The sequence below is a fragment of the Eucalyptus grandis genome, chromosome 8, assembly GCF_016545825.1.
Source record: "Eucalyptus grandis isolate ANBG69807.140 chromosome 8, ASM1654582v1, whole genome shotgun sequence".
NCBI classification, from domain to species: Eukaryota; Viridiplantae; Streptophyta; class Magnoliopsida; order Myrtales; family Myrtaceae; genus Eucalyptus; species Eucalyptus grandis.
This window is the reverse complement of record NC_052619.1, coordinates 10,138,713-10,166,166: the sequence shown is the minus strand read 5'-3', so window position 1 is coordinate 10,166,166 and position 27,454 is coordinate 10,138,713. Positions and strand designations below refer to the sequence as shown.

At 40.0% G+C, this 27,454-nt stretch overlaps 3 protein-coding genes across 3 annotated transcripts; all 3 read left to right on the top strand.

Moving 5' to 3' along the window:
- Positions 1-2,956: 2,956 nt before the first annotated feature.
- On the top strand, positions 2,957-8,580 carry LOC104456399 (bifunctional D-cysteine desulfhydrase/1-aminocyclopropane-1-carboxylate deaminase, mitochondrial). The gene is made up of 10 exons (XM_010071179.3): positions 2,957-3,262; positions 3,722-3,787; positions 4,321-4,515; positions 4,585-4,695; positions 5,033-5,124; positions 6,313-6,405; positions 6,527-6,584; positions 6,661-6,774; positions 7,263-7,360; positions 8,092-8,580. Exons 1-10 carry the CDS (start codon positions 2,957-2,959, stop codon positions 8,294-8,296), a joined length of 1,338 nt encoding a protein of 445 aa, XP_010069481.2. The 3' UTR covers positions 8,297-8,580.
- Positions 8,581-13,248: 4,668 nt separating this feature from the next.
- On the top strand, positions 13,249-16,815 carry LOC104456398 (glutamate decarboxylase). The gene is made up of 6 exons (XM_010071178.3): positions 13,249-13,390; positions 13,765-13,969; positions 14,369-14,569; positions 14,939-15,407; positions 15,565-15,617; positions 16,119-16,815. Exons 1-6 carry the CDS (start codon positions 13,305-13,307, stop codon positions 16,602-16,604), a joined length of 1,500 nt encoding a protein of 499 aa, XP_010069480.2. The 5' UTR covers positions 13,249-13,304; the 3' UTR covers positions 16,605-16,815.
- Positions 16,816-17,743: 928 nt separating this feature from the next.
- LOC104456397 (DNA polymerase epsilon subunit B) lies at positions 17,744-22,614 on the top strand. Its single transcript, XM_010071176.3, is given in 14 exon segments — positions 17,744-17,973; positions 18,114-18,297; positions 18,607-18,760; positions 18,925-19,056; positions 19,261-19,338; positions 20,682-20,786; positions 20,885-20,965; positions 21,055-21,185; positions 21,291-21,385; positions 21,470-21,569; positions 21,705-21,751; positions 21,754-21,818; positions 21,915-22,025; positions 22,260-22,614. Coding segments are annotated over 14 exon segments (1,593 nt in total). The 5' UTR covers positions 17,744-17,810; the 3' UTR covers positions 22,407-22,614.
- Positions 22,615-27,454: the final 4,840 nt, after the last annotated feature.

The following is a 27,454-nucleotide window of genomic DNA, read 5'->3' as shown; positions in this document are numbered from 1 at the left end:
GGAAAGAAGTAGGCACTTGTGAATGAAGGACGAGAGCCGAAAGAAAAGAATCCCCGTTGCACCTATTCTCCGCAACCGTCGCCCGTTCAGATTTATCTCGGTGCGGTCACCGCACCCCAATCTCTGCCTTGGTTGGTGCACCTATGGTTCTTAAGGTTGTTGATGCCAAGAAAGATAAAGAAAATAAGAATATTTCTCCTCTAGTTGGCCTATAATTGGTGTGGCTCAATAAAAGCTTAGATGGGGCTTATTTCATCTATTAACCGAAAGGGAAGAATAGAACCTCAATCCGTGTAGGAAAAGTATAGAGGGAAAGAAGTAGGCACTTGTGAATGAAGAACGAGAGCCGAAAGAAAAGAATCCCCGTTGCACCTATTCTCCGCAACCGTCGCCCAGATTTATCTCGGGTACACGGTCACTTTGCACCCCAATCTCTGCCTTGGTTGGTGCACCTATGGTTCTTAAGGTTGTTGATGCCAAGAAAGATAAAGAAAATAAGAATATTTCTCCTCTAGTTGGCCTGTAATTGGTGTGGCTCAATAAAAGCTTATTGTATGAAGTATTCCAGCTGTAAAGTTGGTAGATGAGTGTCTCTCAAAGACAATATTGTATTTCAAGTGATTTATATTCAACTGTGGTTAAAGAAATAGAGATTATTTTTGAAAGCTCTCTAGTGTTTGTCTTATATGTTTTGAGAAGATTACTCTTCCGTCAAGGTTTTACGATTTGTAAATTGGCTTGTTACATTGACTAGACATTGTCTTTGTGGGGATAAGTTTTAAGAATTTTCATAGTCTCGTGATTCTCTTTACCCGAGAATGTTGGCAATAATTCGTCTCTCTTAGGACCATATGTAACCGTTAAATTTATTATATCATTTTTATATTAGCTTGCTGTGAATAATGTACCTTAACTGAAAAATACATAGATACAGAATGATGTGGCTAGAGGATTTGCATAAGGTATTATAAATCCACAAAGAAAAGGAGTATTGTATGGAACCTCAAATAAAACACAAATAGATTTCTATGTGGCTGCTATTATGAAGAGGGAAGACTTGAGAAAGAATGCTTCAATTCTTTAAATGAACAAGAAATAATCCATTTATATACTTGAGCATCTCTAGTTACAGTCGTACATTTGTCTTTATCTAACTATAGAGATAGAATTTCTCTATCTATCAACCATCTTTTCAATCTCTAGTAACAACCATACATATATCTTTACCTAACGGTAAAAATTTGATCTCTCTATCTACAACCACCCATTAATCACGAGAATACTTTGAGTATATATAGATATTTCTCATGCTGCCCTTAGAACATCCTAATATACAAGAATAAAATTCCCATTATTCCTCTCTCATTTGTTTGCTTTCTTTCCTAATTACCATGAAAGATGCCATATGCGGACACATTAACATTTAGCGACAATCAAGGTCACCCCATTTTATTTTATTTTTCATAATTTTACAGAAGAACCAACTTAAAAATAACAAAACTTCATTCTAAGACCTGATGGCACAAAAAATTATAAAACGGATTGAAAGATTTGCAAAATTTAAAAGACCCACTGTGTATTTATTTGTAATACCTATTGATATGGAACGCCAAATAAATTAATAAGGAATTGCCTTGTTGAAGAAAAGTGTTATTGTAATATTGACACAAGCAATGTACACATATCATAATTATTGCATAATAGAAGGAGATTATTTCTGCAAAATAGAAAGTTAAAACCCAAGATGCATGCAACATTTGTGGGGTTCCAAGTCCCAGAATACAAATGTTGTGATTCATAAAAAAAACTATTTAGTTTGAATGAAAACGTAATAAGGTAATTTACAAAATTAACTTGCATCAATCATTATTTCCACTTTCCTTTTTAGGAATTATTACACAAATGACCCTGGCTCAATGTCCAATGTAATTCCCAGACTTTTAATTTGTTAGCAAAATGACACAAATAGTCCTGCACTTTGGCTCAAAGTGCAATGTGATTTTTCAACTTTCAATTTGTCCAATGTGATATCTGAATTTTAACTCAATGTATAATATGGTCTCTGAATATACAATTTATTCAATATAGTTGATGGACTTTTGGTATGTATTCAGTTTAATCCTTGAATTATATGAAAATATTCAATGTAGTCTCTAAATTTGAATTAATGAAAGCACAATATTGAAATATAAGTTGAACATGTATCAAAAGTTCATGAACTACTACGTCGAACAAATTAAAAGTTCAAGGATCATATTACACATTTTGTCAAACTTTATTAACTATTTGTGTGATTATCCCAATTTCTTCCCTATGATCCCTATATTTTTGCCCCATTGCAATGTCGCCCTAAATTTTTAATTTGTTCAATATGATCCCTAAAACTTTAATACGTGTTTAATCTAATTATTGAACTATATAAAAATGTTCAATATCGTATCTGAACTTGAATTACTAGAAGGACAACCATGATATTCTGGAAGGATAGCAATGAATATTTTTATATAATTTAAAGATTATATTGAACATTTACTAAAAATTCAAAAAGCACATTAAATAAATTAAAAATCGAGGGAAGACATTGCATATTAAATTGAAATTCATCGACCACATTTAACAAATTAAAAATTTAGGAATCACATTGGACATTAAGCCAATGGCCCAATGTCGAAGAACCATTTGTGTCATTTTTTCTATTTTTTTACTATAGTAGACATACCTAATAAATTAAAATGAACAAATGATACACAAGGAGATACGTTGATTGAGATTAGATTTTTTTTTTTTTTTGCCAAACACACATTTTAATTTATAGATACTAAGTGCCATCACTTTTCACCTAATCTAAAGCAAATAAAATTATGTGCAAATGCATCATACAATTAAATTGTTTGAATAGTAAACCATGGCAGAATTAGATATATATATATACCCTCGAGTTCTCGTCGTAAACGAAATGCTGTCGTCTTCCGCCTGCAGCATCAAGTCTCGCTTCCCCGGCCTCACTCCTCCTCCCACCATTCACCGGAATTTCCACAAACGCCATCTCTGCAACTTCCGACGCCATTGGAGCACTCTCGCTCGCGCTCGAGCGATCGTCGATTCAAGCACGGCCCCGAGCGCGATGGCGTCCAGAGAAAGCGGCGACGGCGGCGACGGCGCGATCGCCGGCTTCAATTTCCTCGCGAGGAAGCCCTACTTGCCTCCTCCCTGGGCGTCTCACCTCAGCCCGATCCCTTCTCACGTCTTCTCTCTCGGACACGTACGTGGTTCCTCGTGTTTTCGCGGGACAGCGTGATCGTTCGCGTGTTTTGCTGAGTTCCGGTGATTTTCGATTACGTCTTGCTTTGCTTTCGCTGCCGATGCGCCACGTTCGCGACATCGTGATTTCGTCTTTCTTTTAAAGATATGGCAAGTTCATACTAGCTCTTGTACTCAATGCTGGCCATGTGTGTCGTTGCTCTGCTTTTAGTTTGCGTGTTCGTGGCTGTGCGTGAGAGACAGATTCGCGTGTCTTGCTCGGTTCCGATGATCTTCATTTGCGTGTGTTTTGCTGAGTTCCGATGATCTTCGTTTACTTTGACTTTGGCTTTTGCTGCCGGTTCGCCATGTTCATGATTTGGCGATTTCATCTTGTTTTAAAGACATGATGAGTTTATATTTGCTTTGGTTTTTTCTAATCTTCTTTCACGATAGTTTTTTTCTTTTTTTCCCTTGACAGTTGCCTACTCCAATTCATAGATGGAACCTTCCGAACTTACCCAAAGGCACCGAGGTTTGGTTAAAGGTAATTACTGGGTCCTTCTACTTCCTCTGATTAAGTTTAACCTTCATGAATCATGAAGTTTCGCAACTTATCTGGTCAAAATGGGTTTCACAGCATACGATATGCAATGTGATGAACATCGGAGCAAATATTTAATCCCTGTATCAAACGTTTTATGATTGACATGTGAATTATCCTACTTCGGCATTGCATTGTGGTTGACATCATAACGCACAAGCTTTGGCTCGGATAAGGGGTCTATGCATATTTGATGGGATATATTTAAAACTAAGACAATGCAAGTTTCTTTGGGTGCAGTTATAAAGTTTCTTTTTGCTTGTTGTTTTGCAGTTTTGTCGTTGTTCCTCTGTTTTTTTCTCTTTGTATATAGATTTTGAAAGTTTTCATGATACATAATCTGGAGCTAGAGATCTTATACCAACAATGTTGCATATGAACATTTGTCTGTTTTTTCATCTATAGGCCATTTGAGGTTTGGCTACTGTTCACTTTTTCTTAACTTTTAACACTGAGAGAAAACTTGCGATTTTCAGCGGGATGATCTTTCAGGCATGCAATTGAGTGGCAACAAAGTCCGGAAATTGGAATTCCTTCTTGCGGATGCTGTGGCCCAAGGTGCTGATTGTATAATAACAATTGGGGGTATCCAAAGCAATCATTGTCGTGCAACTGCTGTTGCTGCAAAGTATTTGAATCTCGATTGTCATCTTATCCTACGTACCTCCAAGGTCAGGTTTCCTTTTCTACGCCCAACATCAGCCAGGAGATCAATTGCTACAACAATTGTATTCTTGCAGGTTCTTGTAGACAAAGATCCTGGACTTACAGGTAATCTCCTGGTTGAGAGATTGGCGGGAGCTCATGTTCAACTTATATCAAAAGAGGAATATGCCAAACTAGGGAGTGTGGTTTGTACCTGCTTCTTATTGTCTTCTGCTTGTAATATCTCCGCTTTTTCCAAGATAAGATTTAATTGGTTAACTGGAAAGTGGCACATCTGTGCATCTCTTGGTTATTGCCACACAAGGAAAATATTGCTTGGATAACATGCTGATTAGCTTTTCTAATTTATGTTTGTGGAGGGCATTTTTATAATGTTTTGACATTCTAGTGAATCTGCAATGCATTCTCAAAGGGCAAGAATCTTATGCTAACAAGTTAATAAAACTTGATAGAGTGAAATATGTTGTCCCATGTTCAGGAAAGGTTTGATATTTGTGTTTTCCTTACTGAATTTGATTTCAGACTCTGACTGAAATCCTAAAAGAAAAGTTGCTTAAGGAAGGAAGAAAGCCCTATGTCGTTCCCGTTGGCGGATCAAATTCGTTGGGGACATGGTGAGCATAAGTATTAGTGGCTGTGCGTTTCTTCTTCATTCTATATGCATCTTGTGCTTTAAATGGATATATTGACCATCTAGATTATCGGTCAAAGTCAATTTTTAATTTCTGTTGACTGGTTCCTTCCAGCATTTTCTTCAGGCAGCTTTGCTTATTTCTCAGGTTTACTTGTTTGTTGGTTTCTCATATTTGACATGACTAAGATTTTCTTCAACCCTAATATTTAAAATATGGTGCTTAGTCAATACCATTGCAGTGCCTATCTTTCCATCTTCTTGCAAAAAGTTCAATTTATCAATGAGATATTGCGTAATGTTATGCCTAATAACTAGAGGGGTGCCTATTAAATTGAGAGGTTCTAGAATCAATGAGATGTTGCATAAATGCTAGTAAGTTGTGCATACAAGGTGTTGTTGCAAAAAGGTTTAACTGATCATACTCTGTTTTATTTTTTAAATTTTTGGCAATTTTGTATACCAATGCTACTGAGATCTGTTCAATATAGCTTTTTTTTTGCTACATCGTCAAAACGTGTTTAGTCAAGTGACTTTAAAATTTGGAAAATGTTCTATTACTCTGGATTATAGAAATGGGAGAATTTTCAGGATTCTTACTAGTTGATCTTCAGCGTGGCAATAGAGTCTGCAAACTGTAATCTCTAGGCTGCAATTGAGTTTGCCACTGACTCGATTCGCTCTTACCTATTATACTCAATAGTTGGTTGAGTGGTTCAGCATTTGTTTTTGATGCAGTAGATCTGAGTTTAAATTGTGCCATCTCCTAATTAGAGTAATTTTAGTGGCCACATCTCTTATCTTGAGGGTGGAGCCTTTCTCGATGGGCAGGGCGGTCTCTACCATCCTTGAGTGGAGCCTTTCTGACAGCCATATGGTTTTCTAAATGGATAATCTGACTTCTTACACCTCTTCTTCTAATTATATGTGATGTTAAATGTTTTCTTTGTATGTGCAGACAATTTAATTTTTCAACTCCTCTGATTTAGGGGTTGGTATAGCTTTATTGATGGTTCCCATTCATTGCTTTTATGTGGTTCCTTAGCTTATCTTTCGCTGTTGTCGTAATAATTAATTTTGGCTCTTATTTGTGTTGATTAAACCTTTAGAATTTTGAGTCCTTCTCAATACTATGATATCTGTTCTTGATGAAAGAATTCTGACTTTTTAGGGGATATATCGAAGCTATAAGGGAAATTGAGCAGCAGGTTCATAACGCTGGTGGAAGAATAAAATTTGATGATGTTGTTGTTGCATGTGGCAGGTTCTGCTCCATTTCCTCCATTTTGTTAGTGCTAGCATGGTTTTTCAATTAGCTGCCTTCACTTTTTCCTGCAGTTACTGAATCAGACCTAGATTGATGTTTTATTTCTACCTATTTCTAGTGGAGGCACAATTGCTGGTCTTTCACTGGGTTCTTGGCTGAGCACGATGAAGATGAAAGTATGTACAATCTGCATTTGTTGCCATGTTTAACGCATTAAGCAAATTCATGAAAACATCGAATTTTTTTCAACAGGTCCATGCATTTTCTGTCTGTGATGAGCCTAATTACTTCTATGACTTTGTTCAAGTCCTACTTGATGGAATTCAGGCAGGTGTCCTCTCACGTGATATCGTTGACATTCACAATGTGAGTTTTTCATTACCCTCGGATTTTGACACCTAGTATTGCGCCCTATGGTCACAATTATAAAGATATGCATTGTCATAAGCCGATAATTGAAGTTCACAAAGTTTGATCTTTCCTGTTGCATTTTCTGCCTGGCAATGGCACAAAAGATGCCATTCTTCAATTTTCTCAGGAATTTTATTCAGGTTGCATCCTCTAAAATAGACTGTGTTAAGATTCCTATATGGTTGTTAAGCATGGTTTTCAGTAGGCCCTGGAGACTTTTCACTCATTCCTGTGCTATAAAATCTGCTCATTAGATGCTTGGTGAAATTCTACTAAAACACTATTTCTTCTCTTCCATTAGAGATGTTCTCCCCCAGAACTTTTGCACAGGTGATCCTGATATCATCAGATATGTGGGTACATTTGTTAGGCGACTAAGGCACAAAAGTCAAAATTTCTGATGATGAAGCTTGAAAAATCTTTAAATTATTGTTTTCACGCAGGCCAAAGGTTTGGGGTATGCAATGAGCACTGCAGAGGAACTAAACTTTGTTAAGGAAGTTGCTACAGCCACTGGAGTTGTTCTTGACCCAGTTTACAGGTAAACAAAATCACTGGCCTTTTGTTATTTTGTCACTCGTATATATCTTTGTAAGTCTGTGAGATGTGTGTATACTTCCTCATTTTTTTCTTGCTTGTTGTTTTAAAGCATTGTGGGATGCGCATATACGTTCTCCTTTTTTTCTTGCTTTTTTGCTTTAAAGCATAACCGTTTCAATCGATAATGGTTTTTGACATTGAAGCCTATTGACATTCTTTCAATTCAGAGATGTCCACATATTTTCTGAGTGATGAAACTTCATTATATCTTTTTTATTACGAGAGGTATGGTGCAACTTAGGTTTATTGCCATGGTTGAGTCTGAATTCTCATGACATCTGGCAAATAGATGTAAATTAGTTGTTCACTAGGAATCAACTCAAACACTTGGAAATATGCAAAATAAAACTGTCGAGATATGAGGAAAACAGGAAGCCAGACATTTAGGAAAATGTAAATAAACACCTTGTATGAGTAATTCAGATTTTTTTTAGCTGCAGCCATAATACGTCCTTGAGGATTATCGTCATCTTGATGGTACCTGTGCAAACTCGAATTAACTTCTGTTTTCTAGTTGGTTGTTTGAGAGTTGTAGTAAGACAATTGGCAGCCATCATGAAAAAGTATAAAATAAAAAGTTCATGAATTTGACGTGGGTGTTAATGTTAGTGCTTGGTAGAAATATCTGTCCAGTCTCTGGGACCTGACTAATCAATCTGGTTGCTGGTATAGCGGGAAAGCTGCTTATAGAATGATGAGAGACATGGCCGAGAACCCAATGAAGTGGGAAGGAAGGAGAGTCCTCTTTGTGCATACAGGTGGACTTCTTGGGCTGTTCGACAAGGTTGATGAGATGGCTTCAACCATAGGCAACTGGCAGCGAATGGATGTTGATGAATCAGTTCCACGGAAGGAGGGAGTTGGCAAGATGTTCTAAAAGGAGTGGAATGGTAAAGGGAGCTTCTGCAGATATAATGGTGATTGGGGGCAATTATCTTCTCTTTTCAATTGAAACTTCCGGTTAACATATTATTCTCTAGTACTGATGCATAGTTTCTTCTATGCCGACGTTTGCATTTGCAATGTGTAGCTACCCAAAAGAAAGAGAAAATTTTTGCCCTTTATCGTTCCTTCTTGGTCAATCATTCTCGTGATTAAGATTTGTTTTCATTGTACCTCTCATAACATTTCGTGGGACGCAAATGATTTGTAGTTTTCAAATATCGTGCGTGGCGATATTTTGTGTGGGAGCCATGATGAAAGCGAATTTTGATCATGGACGTGATACGACCGCTGATCGGTCCTGTCAAAGATCGTATTGAGGTCTCGCGCGTCTGTTTTCCTTTTCAAATGTATGGCGCGTGTTTTCCTTTGTGATATGATGAGATGTGGTTTTACTTTTCACAGCTGACGTTCCAGAAGAGAAGCAAAGAAAGACGAAGCGTCACTCACGTTGTTGCTTGATAAAATACATAAATAGCATGCATACAGACGATAAGTGGGTTTTCACAGTAATACCATACTCAATGCTAGTTAAAAATTGTATCTACCAGTTGATGCTGAGGAATGCTGGTATACTTTGACACAATTGAAACCGGGCCATGCTACATTATTGGCAAAAGAACGCTTCAAGTGCCATAACTTTGGCCAAAGGGACACTTAAGTCTTGCCATAACTTACGAAAGGTACACTTAAGTGCCAAATTCGAAAAAAAACGGATCACTTGAGTGCCACTCCGGCCAAAGTCCGGCCAAAACGCCAACGTGGCGTTTTTCCGGCGAAGCGCGCCCAAAACGACGCCGTTTTGCACGCTGACGTGGCCAAAACGGCGTCGTTTTGGGCCGACGTGGTAAAAAAAAAATTAAAAATTAATTAAATTAATTTTAAAATTAAATTTAGTTAAAATATTTAAAAATAATAATTTTAAAATTAAATTTATTTAAAATATTTTAAAAAACTTTAAAAACCTTTAAAAATATTTTTAAAAAATTAAAAAAATAAAAAAAAAAAAAGGGAATGGGGAGGCGGTGAGGATCGCCCTCGCCGCCGCCGCCGGAAGGGCCGGCGACGGCGGGGGGAGGGTCGGCCGGGTCGCCGGGCCACGGCCGGGGCCGGTGGCGACCCCCGGCCGGCCGGCGGCGGGGCTCGCGAGCCCTCGCCGCCGGTCGACCGGCGAGGGCCGCGAGCCCTCGCCCGGATCCGGCGGCGAGGGCCGCGAGCCTCGCCCGATCCGGCGGCGAGGGCTCGCGAGCCCTCGCCGCCGGCCGGGCCGGGGTCGCCGCCCGGCCGAGGCCCGGCGACCCCGGCCGACCCTCCCCGCCGTCGCCGCCGCTCTTCCGGCGGCGGCGGGCGGCGGCGGAGGCGGGCGAGGGCCGATCCTCGCCGCCTCCCCCTGTTCCTTTTTTTTTTTTTTTTTTTTTATAATTTTTTTAAATTTTTTAAATTTTTAAATATTATTTTTTAAAATATTTTAACTAAATTTAATTTTAAATTAAATTATTTATTTATTTATTTTGTTCCACGTCGCCTGAAACGACGCCGTTTTGGCCACGTCAACGTGCAAAACGGCGCCGTTTTGGCCGCGCTTCGCCGGAAAAACGCCACGTTGGCGTTTTGGCCGGATTGGCACTCAAGTGATCTCTTTTACTCCGATTTTGGCACTTAAGTGTACCTTTCGTAAGTTATGGCACTTAAGTGTCCCTTTGAGCAAAGTTAAGGCACTTGAGAGGTCCGCACGTCCTACATTATTTGATTGAACAGTATCTATGTCGATACACTGCTCCAAGATTGGCATAGATACCTCCGAGGAATGGCAATTGTTACAATCTTCATGCACTCAGGTGGAGTCGTGGAGTTGTTCGACAATGTTGATCGGATGGCTCCCACTGGCGGTGACTGGCGGCGAATAGATGTTGATGAATTGGTTCTGGGGAAAGGAGGGAACTGGAAAAATGTTCTAAAAGGAGTGGAATCAAATAAAGGAAGCTTCTGCAGATATCATGGTGATTGGTGGGTAATTATATTCTCTTTTCAAATGATACCTTCGTATTCTTCCGTCCGAGTGGAATGACGACAAGAATATATTCTCTAACCTCGCTGTATATTCATGACTCTTGTGTAACATATCGCCAGACACAAATTGACTTAATTTTTTGAGTATTTTATGTTACAGCTAAGGTTACCAGGACAATTGTCAATTATGATGAGGTGCAATCACTAATTGTTCCTTTTGGAGATCGTACTGAGTACTCATGTTCGTACAATTGTTTTCCTTTTTTCCCTAAAAGTATGGTACATCCGTTCTATTACGTGACATAATAGAGTTCGGCTTCCCATTCCCTATGAAATTTTGGTCAACTGAATGTTTTTTTAACCCTTACCCAGTTCTGTAATAATTGAGATGATTCTATGAATAGCAAGTTTCTGTGAGATTTACTCCTTACCAGCCGACGTGCCAGACTGCCAGTGGAGCTTGACATCACAAAAGGGCAAAAAGATGCTAAGACAGACAAAGCAAAAAGCATCTCTCACGCGAAAGGGCAATTATTTTGTTTTTTTTTTTTATAGGAAATTTCAGAAAATATCCTCACTTTTGGACACGCGAAACACCAACTCCAGCTTTGACGTTCTACAAGCTTCCCTGGCGATGCCATGGAAAACTTACTAGAGGATGCACTTCAATCGTGACAAATATTCTCAATAGAGAATACTTGGTCGTCTATGTCCATATACACCATGAATAACGGAGAGCAACTTATGGAAATACATGATCGCTGACATTGAATTTTAAAAGTCTTCTTCATCGTGAGTCTACAATGATCTTTTGATGAGTCTCGACCATTTCGAGTTTTCTCGAATTATTCAAATGATATTTGAAATGATTATTTAAATCAATTTGAGTCTCGTGGATTGTTATTCTCCATTCTCAATTTTGAAATTTCACTTTTAATGGGCATTTTCAAACATGCTTAGCTCCATATATTCATTCTAACCGAAGGGGATTAGCTCAATAAAAATTGAATCATAACATCATATTCCATACCTGCTAAGCTCCACATATCCTCCTTTGCTTTGTATCATCTTTGTCATTCACCAGTGAGCTCGTATAGGTGCATAACAATTTGAACAATTTAGATAACGAAGAAAATGAAAAGAAATTTGAGAAGTTTAATGTTCAAATTCTATGCGCTTTTGCAGTTTCATAGCCTCCCCCTACAAACTTCAAAGTACGTACTACGCATTTTGCAATTTTCAATTTTCGTGTAAGCACTCAACTGGTGAAAATGATCATGTGTGAAACTTCGTGTAGATATTTCAAACTATATTAACAAAATAAAAAATAAAAAATTAAATTGATATTCATGCGATAAACGTACGATTGAATTAATAATGTTGTCCGCCTTTTCATGTCAAGAGGGATGTCAACCCTTTTCCAAACTTTCATTTTCATAAATTGGAAATTAAAGTGAGTTGAGACATCCAGACCGACATCAGACGGAACGGGGATACAGGCGCGCGTAACGCATCGCGCCTCTCAATTAGTGATGGTGACCGAACCGATGGTGATTTGACACCACTTGTCGGGTAAGTTAATTTTTTTCTCGACAGGTGCCTTTGCAAGGAAGGGTCCAATAGGATCAGCCGACTCTTGGGTCATGCGATACGTGTCAACAACTGCCAGTCAACTCCCAACTCTGAGAACGGTCAGTGAATTTGCAGATTTTTCTTTTCATCGGTACGATTTATTCTGCATCGACCGCATATAAACTTGAAAAAGTATCCAAACATCCTAATCTTTAAAACTAGCCTTCTCTATTTTAACTGAACTTTTTAAATATTTTCTCGAAAGCGAGAGATCTTCCGCAGGTCCTTTTTATGTCCAGCTAATGCTGTCTTCTTTTCTTCTTCTTTTTTCAAAGTTAGGCTTTTTGTCCATGTACGTTCTTTATTTATTTTTATTAAATCCCAATATTTTTAATCATTAATACTATTTCCCAAGCTCAAATTCAGACTAAGTTCAGTCGACGCTCGAAGGACGTCGAAGTATGACACGGATTAAATGCTGTTGCTATAGTCGGCAACCATTGTGGGCGCCTGAGTACTGAATGGTTTGAGTTTTTCCTCAGCAAACTTTTCTCTTTTTTTCCTTATTTCTCTGCCAATGCAACGCGTTTTGCATATTAATAATTGGATCCAATCGAATCTCCCGTTGGAAGGATTTCGATTCAGCATTTCTGAACCACGAAATTCTCGATTTAAAAATATATATAAAATAACAAGTCGTCGACTCGGGCATTAGGTAAAATTTCAATAATTCCATCAGAAAAACTGAAAAACACGTTGAGAGGGACCCTTGCGATAAGTTTGGTTTGCAACTTGCAAGGGACCACGCTTGCAAGGGACCATGCCAAGGCCCATTGCAGTTGCCGGGCGGGCAGTCGGCAAACCAATGAGCAAATGTGAAATGACCATCGATGTGGATCGGGTTTCCGCACATCCGGTGGGGCCGCCCGAGCATTTCCTCTTTTTAACTGTCGTTTTGCCTTCGAAGCAACCCCCTTCGCAACGAGACACGACTCCGTGTCCTCGCCCTTCCACGCAACCCCCCGATCGGGCGCACTCCCTCCACTCCACTCCTCCCCCATCCCTTCCTCTTGAATGCCAAAAAGCAGGGACGGTCCCGCCAATGATCATCCCCTGATTCGCAAAGCAGCGCATCATCTTCTCAAGCAATCGCTAAAGCATCATCATCTTTATCCTCATCACTGGATTTAAAGCAAAAGCAAAACCGTTCCTTTACGCGCACAGACAAGCAAGCAAGAGCTCTGTCCCCTTATAAAGCCAACTTCCCCTGTCTCCCCCTCCGCAGCGTGCCAGTTTCTCTCTCGTTTCGGTTTTCTTTGTTTTCGTTGGGTGAGAGAGGAAGGAAGAAAGAGGAGGAAAGGATGGTGGTCACCACGACGGTGTCGGACTCCGATGAGAGTATTCACTCCACTTTCGCCTCCAGATACGTCCGCAATTCTCTTCCCAAGTAGGCACTCCCTCCTGATTTCGTGGCGTTGGCCATTTGATGTGGTCTTTGAAGTACTTGTTTTTGCGGTTGCTTTTGTTGGTCGTCGTGAAAACGTTCGAGTTTCTTTCTTTTCTCGTTGGTTGCTGCTTTAAGTTGTTAAGACATGTCGGATTTCTCCACGAGTTTGGAGGCTTGAGGTATGAGTTTCCAAAGTGTGTGTTCAACATCCGTGCTGTCACGAAGGTGGCGGGGACAAGATTTAGAGAGTTTTGTGTGATCATTTTTCTCTCTTTCTTGACTGTCTGCGAAGATGGGTTTTTCTTGTATTTTTTTTTTCTTCTTCGCTGGATCGTTGATTAGCGTTAATGTGATCACTGTTGATTGCGGGGTAGGTTCAAGATGCCGGAGCAGTCGATACCGAAAGAAGCAGCTTACCAGATAATAAACGATGAACTGATGTTGGATGGGAATCCGAGGCTGAACTTGGCTTCTTTCGTGACCACGTGGATGGAGCCGGAGTGCGATAAGCTGATGATGGCTGCGATCAACAAGAATTATGTCGATATGGATGAATACCCTGTCACCACAGAGCTCCAGGTTCTGTCCTTTACTTTCCCATTTTCTGTTAGCTCCATGTGTTTGTTGCTGTCGACTTGTGTGTAAGTGTTGAATTTTAATGCAACGCTCGGCTTATACATTTGTATAAACGCATCTGCGTGTGGGTTGCTTCTTAATTAGGGGTTTGTTAGTATGATGACAGAGAAATGAGATGTGGTTACTTAGAAACAGGAAGTTTATGTGTCATATACTTTGGAATTCAGAGTCTTCTAAAATTTTGCATCCTTTGGAATTTGAAGTCTTAACTGGATTAACTCTTTATGCCTCTGATGAAACTACATAATTTGCTACTCAGTATTGAGGGCAAGACTAATTTTATTGGTCTTGGTCTTTTCATCGTTCTGGCAAAGATTGAGCTGTGTCGGACTGATTTTGCAGAACCGGTGCGTTAACATGATAGCCCACCTGTTCAATGCTCCCATGGGGGATAAAGAGACTGCTGTTGGTGTCGGGACGGTGGGGTCATCTGAGGCTATTATGTTGGCAGGGTTGGCAATGAAGAGGAAGTGGCAGAAAAGAAGGCAGGCTGAAGGAAAACCCTATGATAAGCCGAATATTGTTACTGGAGCCAATGTGCAGGTATGCCTTACATTCTCTGTAAAACTTGCTTTTTATGTATGTTTGAGGCAGACTTGTTCTTAAATTGATTACTATCTAGTCCACACATTGTCTATCTCAGAACTGAGTTCGTATGTCTTAAGCATTTGATTTGGCAACGCAGTTCATTCAATTTGCAGTCTGAGTACACTGGAAATTGATAATTACATGGTCAAGTGGTGGATCACAATGTAGACTTGCCTAATTATGTTATTCCATCGTGTACTGTTAGACCAACATTCTACTGACTATACAGATCAGAGGTCCACTGCACTTAGGTTCTTGTATGTTGTCTGTGGGATGCTTAAGCTATTTCTTTTGTATTTCATAAATTTTGGTCTATCGAACCAGGTTTGCTGGGAGAAGTTCGCTAGGTACTTTGAGGTCGAGCTGAAGGAAGTGAAACTGAGGGAGGGTTATTATGTGATGGACCCGGTGAAAGCTGTTGAGATGGTCGACGAGAATACCATATGTGTTGCAGCGATACTCGGCTCGACCTTAACTGGAGAATTCGAGGATGTGAAACTCCTTAATGATCTCCTTACTAAGAAGAACAGGGAAACCGGATGGGACACTCCCATTCACGTCGATGCTGCGAGCGGAGGGTTCATTGCCCCGTTCTTGTACCCGCATCTGAAATGGGATTTCCGTCTACCCCTGGTTAAGAGCATTAACGTTAGCGGTCACAAGTATGGCCTTGTCTATGCCGGTGTCGGATGGGTCGTCTGGAGGGACAAGGAAGAGCTGCCCGAGGAACTCATCTTTCACATTAATTACCTCGGATCTGATCAACCCACTTTCACACTCAACTTTTCTAAAGGTAATGCCAAGAACTTAACATGTAATATAACTTGTCTTACTGCAGATTTTGCTCTTTCCTGGTTGCATATATATGCATATATATGCAATCTCGATGAGGTGGTGACTTCCTGTCCTGTACTAATTTGTGGCTCTTGATCTTTCTACTGTTCTGACAGGTTCGAGTCAAATTATAGCTCAGTATTATCAGTTTATAAGGCTGGGGTTCGAGGTGAGTTTGCACGTTCTTTTTGTTTGATGTGCTCCAAATGAATGCTCTAAAATGGAACTGTCTGCTGTGAGAATTTTGATCATAAAACCAGCATGAATGAAGCATTGAAATGCACACACCATCGAAACTGGTATGAACCATTGACAGCAGCGGAGGGACAGATAGACATAAACGGAAATTACTTAAACGTATGTTTCGGACTTGCTAAGTGAGTTATGCACGATTGTCTTGTCATGCGCATCCATACAAATTCGGCAAAACTAGGTGCAAAACTAGAAGTACGATGATCGTTTACCGATGAAGAGTAGCGATTTCCTTCCATCAACCTCAGTTTTATATCGGACAACAGCAGAGTTATTGAGCATTGAAGTCGGTCATAGGATCAGCTGGCTGTTTTTGAAGGCTATGGAGTTCTAGTTGGATACATTTAACATGTTGTAGAATCTCTTTTCTGTCTATTTTGACTTGAATCTTGAAATGTCTCGACTCTGCATCTGCAAGGGATACAAAGACATCATGGAGAACTGCATGGTGAACGCTCGCATGCTGTGCGAGGGGATCGTCAAGACGGGCCGGTTCAACATACTGTCGAAGGAAGAAGGCGTGCCGGTCGTCACCTTCTCCCTCAAGGACAGCAGCCAGTACACAGTGTTCGACATCTCAGAGGACCTGAGGAGGTTCGGGTGGATCGTGCCGGCGTACACAATGCCGCCGGACGCGGAGCACGTGGCCGTCCTCCGGGTCGTGGTCCGGGAGGACTTCAGCAGGGGGCTCGCGGAGAGGCTCACGACGGACATCGAGAGGGTCGTGAAGGAGCTGGACGGGAAGCCGCCGAGCCGCGGCACGGTCAAGGCGGCCCACGTGACGGCAGCCGTGGAGGGGGCGGGGGGCGAGAAGCGCTTGAAGAAGAGCGTGGAGGAGACGGAGAGGGAGATCACAAGCCATTGGAAGAGGCTGGTGGATGGCAAGAGGAAAGGGGCTTGCTAAGGACACTTTTGTCGTGTCATTTCATGTGCTGTGTTAAAATGTCTGTTTGCTTGTGCTTGACCGCTTGTTTATGTTACTAGAAACATTAAGGATGTCTTTCACCGGTATGGGAATGTGAAGTCTACTATGTATGTTGGTGGGTATTATTTGAAAATTGTATTATTAAAACATAATTATTGTATTTATTTTTAAACGCTTTAAGCCTTCTCTCCTTCCTTTTTTTCTTTTGATTTAAATTTTCCATAATTGAGGATATGTATGTGCACGGCTTATTGTATTCATCATCATATCAAATTGGAAGATAACTAGTGTTAACAATCGTGACCTAACGATGAATGATAAGTAGAATAATAACTATAATCTGATCAACAATATCGTATTAGCATGATAAAAAGGAACCAAATCCTAAGATATAAAAAGAACGGAATAGTTCAACAACACTATATTAGATTTTGTCCTCTTTTTTTTTTTTGTTTTTTTTTTTGTTTACGGCATTTATTAAACTAGGAAAAAGTTATTCATGCTCTCTTCCTGAGGAGAGGTTAGATCCTTTTTTGATCTTTATTTTATATATATCAATTATTTGTTTGTATTCAAAACAACACAAGACACATATATTAAAGTAGTCATGTGAAATATATTTTGTATCATACACCTATTTGTATATGGATTCTAGGTAAATATCCAATAATTTATTCTATTACATAAATGAGGAGCAATTAAAAAGGTCTTTCTAGTACAGTATCGATAGTAATCTACATATATCTTGGAATTCCTAAGTTAAATAAAAAATGACCAATAATCACAGTAACCTACACATGTTTCTATGCCATCAATTCGACTAACGGAATGGAAATTTGTTGCTAGAAAGCGAGTAAATCACACTTTTCTGATAAAGATAATCATGCAAAAAAAAAATTTGAGTCTTCAAGTAAACACAATTTCGTTTATTTATTTAATCATCAGCCTGATAGGAGACCAAGATATTGTAACACAGAGGGGCGAGCCGCCACGTCGGACGCGACGCCGTTTCGAGAGGAGAGGCCGTGACGCGTGGAGCCCTAAAGTTCCCGCCACATCCACTTGCAGAGATGCGGGGTTTTCCCGCCAAAACGGCCGAAAGCTTTTTTCGCGAATGGTAATGGAGGCGGCGGGGGGAAAGCAGGTCGGCTCGAGCGCATTCCATCCCTACAGCGCGAGAGAGAGATGAGCGCGGCGATGAAGAAGAAGGTGCAGAGGAAGTTCAAGATGAGGGGGTACACCCTCAGGGTGGACGCCCTCGACGCCGTCCTCTCCTTCGCCTCCCGCTTCGCCGGCGCCGAGGACGACGCCCTCGACCTCCTCCTCGACCAGCTCGACCACGAATCCCGTAACCCCCCCTCCTCCTCCTCCTCGTTCCTTCGCTCGCTCGATCGATCGATCGATCTATGAGCCGCTTCGATTGCATGCTTTTTTTAATTAATTCGATCGATTTTTGGTTTGTGCGCGCGCGTGTGACGTCGTCGGCAGTGAAGTCTTCGATCATCGACAAGGATCCGGTGAACCGGGTGGTGAGTCTCTTGCTGGAAGCGGAGGCCGCCGTGGAGGAGAGCCCCGACGCGGCTTGCGAGGGCCGGGGATCCGCGCTCCGCGTGATCGACGCCTTCCTGGTCCCCAAGTTCCGTTACGATCCGGTCAAGAAGATCTTTTACGAGTAAGGCCTTTGCTTCCCATCTCTTCATGTCCTCTGTTTTTCGCTCCTTATTTTTGATGTAGTTTTCGACGTTTAAGAAATCGGAGACACTTGGAATCGATTTGAAAGGACTCTGAATTTGAAAATTGATGCGAAGTATGATTTTTGGATCCCCTTTTGAGAAACCTGGGGGAAGACGATTCTGGATCGGTAATTTAGTTCGTTGGGTTTAGGAACAGGGACTCCTTGTAGCAGCTATGAGTTTCTTTCGGCCGAAAGGAGGCATTTTGAAAATGCGGTGCTTAATTGAAGTTTCTTTTCACTTGGTAGGCACACTGGAAGCCTGCCCATTCATGGCGAGGCCTCTACGAAAGCGAAGCTGTATAAGGATAGGTTTCTGCTGCTGTATCAGAGACTCTCTCGCGATCAGCATTTCGCGAAGCCTGCATTCGAAACCGAAACAACCGAATTTGGAAGTTGCGAGGTAAGTCGAGCATACCTAATGCTGTCAGTTTACTGTTGGTCTTTAGTAGCCCAAGCACCTGCCAAATGTGGGTATGCCAACTGACTTTAAGGGGAAAAAAACAGTAAACCTTTTAGCATTGGAACTGACTCCAGTTCTGTCATACTTGCGAATCATTTTGACAGATATCTCCAATCCAATCTCTTGTCGGGCAAACTGGACGGAGATGGGTAATGGGTGTGATTTCTCAGTTGGAGGATGGCCATTTCTACTTGGAAGACCTCACTGCTTCTGTAGAGATCAATTTGTCCGATGCAATATCCTTTTCAGATAATATTCCTTTTTATTTGAAATGAGCCCAACAATAGTACAATGTTGTGCAGATAGCCATGCTTCAGGGGATAAGCACTTTATTTTTTTTTATCTTTCTTTCAAAGACTCCTAAGTAATTGTGATTAAGGTTAAGTTTATTCAAGTACAAAGAGAAGTCCCATACTGTTGTTTCCCTTGACAAGCAGTACAAGGTAACAACAGGTTTCTTTACTGAGAATACCATAGTTGTAGTAGAAGGTCAGATGCTGCTGGAGGGGATTTTTAAGGTGAGTCGTGGCTTTTATATTGGAATCTTGCTAGATTTTTCACTGACTGCTGCATCGTTCTCCTTTAACTTATTTTTGCTTTTGCTACGTCTTGATACATTATGTATTGCAACTGACAAGGGAGTCTCTTTTGTTGGTTATTTCAATCATACATTGACTAATATGGGCATTTTGCCAAGTAAACCTTAAGAAATGAAGCAATCAAATTGACATATGTATCATTTTACTTGGAAAAAGGTTCTACTATAATTCTTTCGCGAAGATACATGTTAATCCCTGTTGTGGGGAAAAACATACCAAAAGTTACAAAATGTTGTAAATGAGTTTGAACTGATGATTCTTAACAAGACATCATCATCACTTTTAATTCATAGACCAGTAGTGATATTCCCCTAAGATAAAGTTGCAACAGAACTCTCATGCGCTTTTTGCAGGTGATCTAAGACAAATGCTTCTAACATGCATAGCTTCTTAATTTTATTTCTGATCATGTAATTTCCTTTCTCATAAGCTTACATGATTTACTTCTGCTTTCATTTGGTGAAATAAATATCCTAGATATATATATATATATATATATATATATATATATATATATATATATTTTTTTTTTTTTTTTTTTATCTCAATCAAATTATTTCTTTTACGAATTCTTTTCATAATATTCTAGTAATTGATCGATGATCCTTATGCAGATCAACTTTTTCTTGATTTAGTTTTTCAAATTGTCTGAGATACATTCTTTACATCTTTCAATTCTGCTCAGAGTGTTCTATTACTGGCTAAAATCTATGAAATCAAATTTTTTTTTTTTAAATCAACACTCGTATTGTCTTGACAGTTTTGATTCAATTGGCAAAGTACACAGAATTGCCTAGACATGACTGCCAAAGATGCATGCTCCTATTCAGATAGCTCTAACTAATGGGTTCCATCTATCAGAATTCCTTCTTTCAATAGATAGATGTGGCGGGAATTATTGGAACACATGGATGAAATGTCTTACAGATTGGGATCGCGATATGCTCCATTCAGAATTCTCTATCTTCATCTCTTGTCTGTCTTTTCAACCAGTACACAATGTCTTCCAGTTTGCTGTAATATGAGAAATAATCATGCCACGAACTTTCATCAAGTGTGAAATCAGCAAACCGTTCTCTTAAAACAGGTTCTTAGTTTACAAGGAAAATCTCTTTCTGAGTTAGCATCTATCAATCACCAGAAGTATAAAGCTCTGACATCACTTGCATGAGCTGCTAGCAAAGTTATTTTTGCAGGTTGTCTTGTGTTTTATGATAGTTATCATTTTAAGTTTCTAAGAGTTTTTTTGGCTTTTCATGAAGATCTTTACGTGTGGATTTCCTCCTTTAGAAGAACGAGATAAGTCTTTGAAAGCACTTGCTGGACTTGATTTTTTTGGAGGCGGTGCATTAACCAAAGAGGAGACTGTATCCTGAAAACTTCATGGATTAATTAGATGGTGAAATTGTACAATTAGTTTATGCAACTTCTGCTGTATTTTCATTTTCCTTTACGCGATTTACAGCTCAGACTCACAGAGTTAGAAAAAAGAGCAGTTAATGACATGTTCATCATCATGTCTGACGTTTGGCTAGACAACGAGGAGGTTATTTATGAAGACCTGCTTTAATTTATTTTTGAAGTTGTACTTTTCAGTGTGGTTTGATTTGAATATCATCTTTGTCCGTAGAGAAGGCTATGGGAAAACTAGAGATGGTCCTCGATGGTTTTGAGAATGAGGAGGTAGTTCCTTCATTGTTTGTGTTAATGGGAAACTTTTGCTCTCGACCCTGCAACCTTTCTTTTCATTCCTACAGTAGCATCAGGTGAGCATTGCATTCAATTCTTGTTATACACAGAACACAAGTTTCTTATATTTTCCTCTGTACAGTGGTTTGTACTAGATGGTAACAAGTATTGTGTTCGTGTAGAGCGCAGTTCGGCAAGCTTGGGCAGATGATCGAATCCCACCCACGTCTGAAGGAGCATAGTCGGTTTCTGTTTATTCCGGGTCCTGAGGATGCAGGTAATATATACATATATGCTGTGATTTGAAGTGCATGGACCTCATTGCTAAAGCCCTAAGAAAATCAACTTCCACTTTTTTCAGGTCCCTCAACAGTTTTACCTAGATGTGCTTTGCCAAGATATATCACAGAAGAGTTTCAGAATCGCATTCCAAATGCCATATTTTCAAGCAATCCTTGCAGGTTGGTCTTAGCATAAATCCAATTATGAAAACATAAAATATCATGATGACATTTTGAATATGTGCTGGGTTTTGTCTACTTGTACTAACACCTTTTGTCTTATCTTTTCTGTTTCTGTCTTGTGTTCCCCGACAGAATCAAGTTCTATACCCAAGAAATCGTATTTTTCCGCCAGGATTTACTATCAAGATGCGTCGCTCGTGTCTAATGCCTCCCTCCACAGAAGAAACGAGTGATCCTTTCGAGCATGTAATGTTCCTAGCAGTCTAAGCTGTGTAAGATTTAGCTTGCGCTCCTCACTCATCACTGCTACTGCTATGAAGCTAATCATGTCGTTTGCTGCAGTTAGTTGCTACAATAACGCATCAAAGTCATCTATGCCCTCTCCCTCTTGTCGTGCAACCGGTCATTTGGAATTACGATCATAGTCTCCATCTGTATCCAACTCCACACACGGTACTAATAACTTATGCCTTAACTTTCTATTGAAATTATTCTTTGCTTTGTATGGCAGTCAAAAAATTTCTGCACATGCACAAACCAGAAACAAATTTATGGTTTATCCATTGAAGGAGCACATTGAAGCGCAGATGCTTGTAGAAGTTCAAGAATATATTTAAGGACTTGATGCTATTAGAACAAGAAAAGGATCAATGTTCCTTGTGACCTTACCGACGTTTTATTTTTCAGATAGTTTTAGGTGACAAGAGCGAGCAGAAGGCGTTCAGTTACACAGGAATTACTTGCTTCAATCCTGGTTCTTTCTCAAATGATGGCACCTTTGTTGCTTATCGCCCTTGCACTCGAGAAGTTGAGTTATCAGCCTTGCCAGCATAAGAGATCCTGAGAGAACGCCGACCACCTTCATCCGAGGACCTGAAAAAGCTAACTTGTTCGTAGTGTACCATTTGGGTAAATTAACCAAGTCACTTGTGTACAGAATCGTTAGAATATGCAGAGGTTTTTGGCCACAAGCCATGCGGAGATTCAAAGATGTATTCGTAACATTCTAGCTGAAGATTAAGTTAAACTTTTCTTTGGTTCATCTGTACCATCTTCCATATCACGATAGGCATTCGTGAAATATTTCCCAGCACTTTGCTGGGTACTAAGAAAACGGTAGGCAGTATTTTAAGTGTACAGGAGAACATTGCTCCATTTTCGACCGCTGATACAACTAAAAAGTTTCACGTACTGCCCGTGAGTGAATATCACCTACTCTAATTCACTAAAAGCTTCTGTAATGTTGCAATATCTAACTATGCTTCATCCTAAGGGTTAGGGTATAGGGACTTGGCTATGCATTTGATCCGGTTTAATCAAATTTAATTCAATTGAGTCAGTTAATCGTGACAGGGCTGGAATTGCATGGAGATTAAAATAAAATTGAACCAGAATCAAGCCAGTCCAAACTGGTCTGACTGGGTCAACCGGTGTTGATTGGCTGATTTTTTCCGGCCATTTCTGGCCGGCCGGTGTTCATTCCGACCTACTAGAGCCATGGCCGACCACTCCCTCTCCCTTGTGCACAATTTGTCCCCTCTTGACAGAAAGCCAAATTGCCTCCAATCCTTGTCACTTCAAATTGACCAATAGGAGACTCTCTTAATAGCTAAGCAAATAATTTAGGCCATTCATTGTTAGCTCATCCAAGCTGTTCATTGTGCTAAGCCATCACTCTTTTTCGCTCTAGATAAAACCAATGAGAATTTCTATAATAATAAGTTATATGGCTATATTGATCATTATTATCTGAACAGTGTATAATTTTAAATTGTATTTTTTTTCTTTAAAAAGCACGTATTTTCAACATAATAATCCATATATATACCTCACCCTTTGTTTATGAAAATATATCATCATAAAAAACTATGTAGTACGTCTCTACTAAATTTCCATTCTCCATTTTTGTCCTAGTAATATAAATTATTTTTAAACGGCTCCTACCACTTTCAATAAAAATAATTCCTTACTAAATACAATATAACTCTATTATTGTGTATCCAGTAATAAAGATAATACTAACTGTGCTATAACTAATGGATTATGTTGGAAATTAAAAGGATGCATGCTCTTAATTACCTGAAATCTGGGTGGAACTAAGGCCCATGGTACTTTTCATGTTGAAGTTTCAAAGGGATTAATTGAACACTTGGAGTAAAAAATAAAGAGGAAACAATCAATAAAGAGAATTAGAATATAAAAAAAAAAATTAATCTAGTTAAACTGCGAATACTAACTAATTAATTACATCGATCAAAAAATTTAAGGAAAAAAAACATAAATAGAATTGCAAGTTTTAGAAATAACGGAAAATAAAAAAAAGGCCTGCCAGAGAAATGAAGCAAGAGCAATGGGTCTGAAGTAACCCCCTATGGTCATTGTTGAAAGAATAGCATTTGACAAAGAAAATGGATGGTCTGTAATCAACACCGTCAAAGGAATTTTCATCGTAGAGATCAATAACTCTGACCAAAAAATAATAAATAGAAAAACATAGAGATAAATACCTTGTTCAATCTTTGAAAAAGAAAATATCGAATCCTGTTCACGAAAGTACAATACAAATCGGAAAAAGGGAGGAAATTACGCCTTATTAGGTGTAATCATCATTTTTTTATATATAATTATGATAATACATGGTTATCACTATCTAGAACCTAAAGTCCTTCTCATCCATTCCAAATGGTTTCCTTGATTGCCAAGTCTTGACTACAAATAGAGTAATGACCTCAGCTATCTCTCTTTTTCATAAAAAGAATATCCAGAATCTAAAAATGTGAAAATTAAATAATACATTATCTAATAATTATGAAATATTAAAACTACATTAAAAAAAAAAAAAGAGTCAGGAAGAGAGGCTGGAAAAAGAAAGCGAAGAACAATTGTCGGGCAAGTTGGCGGGGAAGAATAATAATTCGGTGTGAGTAGTTTCGTCCGTCCATTTCAATTGACACTATCATTCTCCTGTACCGCGCCCAGGCAACCCTGGGAAAGGCATCGCGGGAGTCAGGTGAGGGCTCTCCACCACCCGAAGGGGGTTTGTGGATGGAGGGCCCAATGGGGCCCGAATATTTTCCGAGCCCCGAATCCTGGGCTCTATCCTGTCTTTCCAGGATGTCAGAGCCTTTTAAGGACTTGCTCAGGTCTCATAGGCTGGAAGAAGAAAGCGAAGAACGATTGTCGGGCAAGTTGGCGGGGAAGAATAGTAATTCGGTGTGAGTAGTTTTATGTTTTATTTTTTTAACTTGATATATCTGTTTAAAAGAGAGAAGAGGAAAGAAAAGTGATGGTAACCCACTCCAGTGCTGTTTGCCATTTTAAACTCCGCCCATTGGCCCATCTTCTCCATTTTCTCCCTCCCTCTCTCCCACGCTAGAAACTGTAAAAAGCAAAGCCAACCCCCTCTCTCTCTAGAATCTAGATTCCGTCTGTCTGTCTGTCTCTCTCTCCTCATTGGCAAGAGGGAGGAAAAAGTCTTTCCCGTTTTCCCATCGGCGAATGCCTTCGGGGGTTTCTGGAAACCAAAACAAGCAAAGGGAGAGATTGGGGAGTCCCCCATCTTCATCCCTTCTGCAACCCAAGCACAAACACGTCGTTTGATTTGTTCTACTAGGCGGGTCTCTTATATTTTTTCTGCAGGAGAGAGAAAGAGAGAGGGGCATATGAAAAAGGACAGGTGGGGGTGTCAAGTTTTTGGTGTGTTCTTACTCCTTTTGTTACATAAGCAACAGTATATGTTTTATGAGTTCAACCATGTAAAAAGATTTTAAAAGAGAAACTACTTGAATCATAGTTTGCATCCTCCGTTGAACTTTCATAAAAAAAACTAATGAGATTAGCATGGCGTAATCTTCTCGAGAGGAACATGAAAGCACAGGATAGAGTTGCTATAGGCTTACAGCATTGTTTTTTTTTTTTTTTTTGACCCAAGGAACTCCGTACAGGCGACAACCGGTGAGCAGACGTTAGGGTGACGCTAACAAAGGACCCACCACCCGACATCATACTTAAGATTCGTAGGCTTACAGCATTGTTCAATCTTGATACTATAGAGCTCAAAGCATGATAATTGCTACGGGCCCACTCTCCAGACGCTTTAATTCCTTAAGAAGCTCCGTGGTCTCCGGAGAGTCTAGTGGGGTCCACCATCCAAATAACTTAGATCACGCTCGGGCCTCTCCATATTGGCCTTTTCGGCCATGTTTAATAATCGTTCTATTTTAAAAATTAATTTTTTTATTCTATTTCGGAAAATGATTTCTGAATTTTTGATAACTTTTGCTAATTATTCAAAATTTTCATTTCCGGAATAAAAATGCGTTTAGTAAGATTCTTAAATTTTTTAATATTTTTATTATATTTTTCTTGTTTTTCTCTTCTTTTTCCTCCTTCATTGTAGTTGGCCGCCAACCACGGCGATGGTTGACAATCAACTGGGTGAGGTCCGGCGAGCTAGTCGGAGGCCCGCCTGACTAGCTCGCCTGGCCATCATGAGGCTCGGCCTTGCCAAATCATAAGCCTCACAGTGGCCTCGCCAGGCTGACCCTCGCCGGGCCACCACCATGTGATGCTGACTTGGAGGTGGCTCAGTAGGGCTTGACCTCGCCCAGCCATGAGGAGGCTTGGGTTGACGTGGCTCAACGTCGCCGAGGTTGGCGAAGCTCCAACGAGGTTGACAACCCTCGTTTGGCTAATCACCGATCATAGTCGAGGATGGGGATCAACCAAAAAGAAGAAGAAGAAGAAAAGGAAAGAGAAAAAAAAAAAAAAAAAAGGCAAAAGAAAAAAAAAATAATTTGATTCTAAAAATTGTTCCCGGAATAAGAAGTGATTTTTTTCTATTTCTTAATTCTGTTCCAAATCTATTCCTAGAAGCAAAAAATTTATCAATTGAGTTTTTTTTTTTCCTCTGGGAACAAAATAATATATTCAATTGTTTCTTAGAGCGTTACCAAACAGGCCATTAGTAAGATTAAGAGAAGGGTTGTAGGAGAGTGGAGAGCATGCTCTAACCAATGTGCTTAATTCTCCATACACCCAAGCATCGGATATTGGGTGAGTTTGGTTCAAATTCGCGGAATATTGCAAATGCCAAAAGCCAAAAGTTTTTGGAGAAACGAAAATTGTGTTTGATAAAAACTCTTTATAAATGGACTTTTAAGTTTAAGTAATTTTCTTGTAATAGACTTTAGTCGTATTTTTTATAATTTTTTTTATTAAAAAAGGACCCAAATCCTTTAATGGAGCCGGCGGACGCGTGACCGGCCTGGGTCGCGCGAGGCCCCGCTTGCTCCGCCTGTCCCTCCCTCAAAAGCCATTTTTTTTGGTACATTTTTTTTTTCTACTTTTCAATTTTCACTCGTTTTTATTTTAAAAAGAAAAGAAGGGAAATGCCATTCCCCTCTTCTATAAATAAAGCCTATTCACTTCACTTCACTTCACTAGTTCAGTCTCCAGCGTCCACTCTCAAAATCTCTCAGGGGTGCACCCGCTTATTATTGGCTTACAGTCCCTCGCTTTGCAGCGTCTGTCACAATCTAAGCGAGCGACTGCAAGCCATAATAAGCTGGTGCTCCGTGATCATCGGTCGTCGTTTCGCGACAGCAAATGCCGAGGCGACGGAAGAGCTCCTGCCGGCCCCAAAGCCGGTGACGGAGCTGGAGATGCAGCAGCGGCCGAGCAATAATAAGCTGGTGCTCCGTGATCATCGGTCACTCTTTCCGATACCTCCTCACGTCTTCTCTCTCAGACATGTGTCACGGCCCGAAAGTTAGCATGTCCAAGAGGTTTCCATGGCACGGGCGTGACACGTGATGACCCTCGACCTATGTTCCCGAGATGTACATATTCTCTAGGGGCGGGTGATACCGTATTTGTACGCA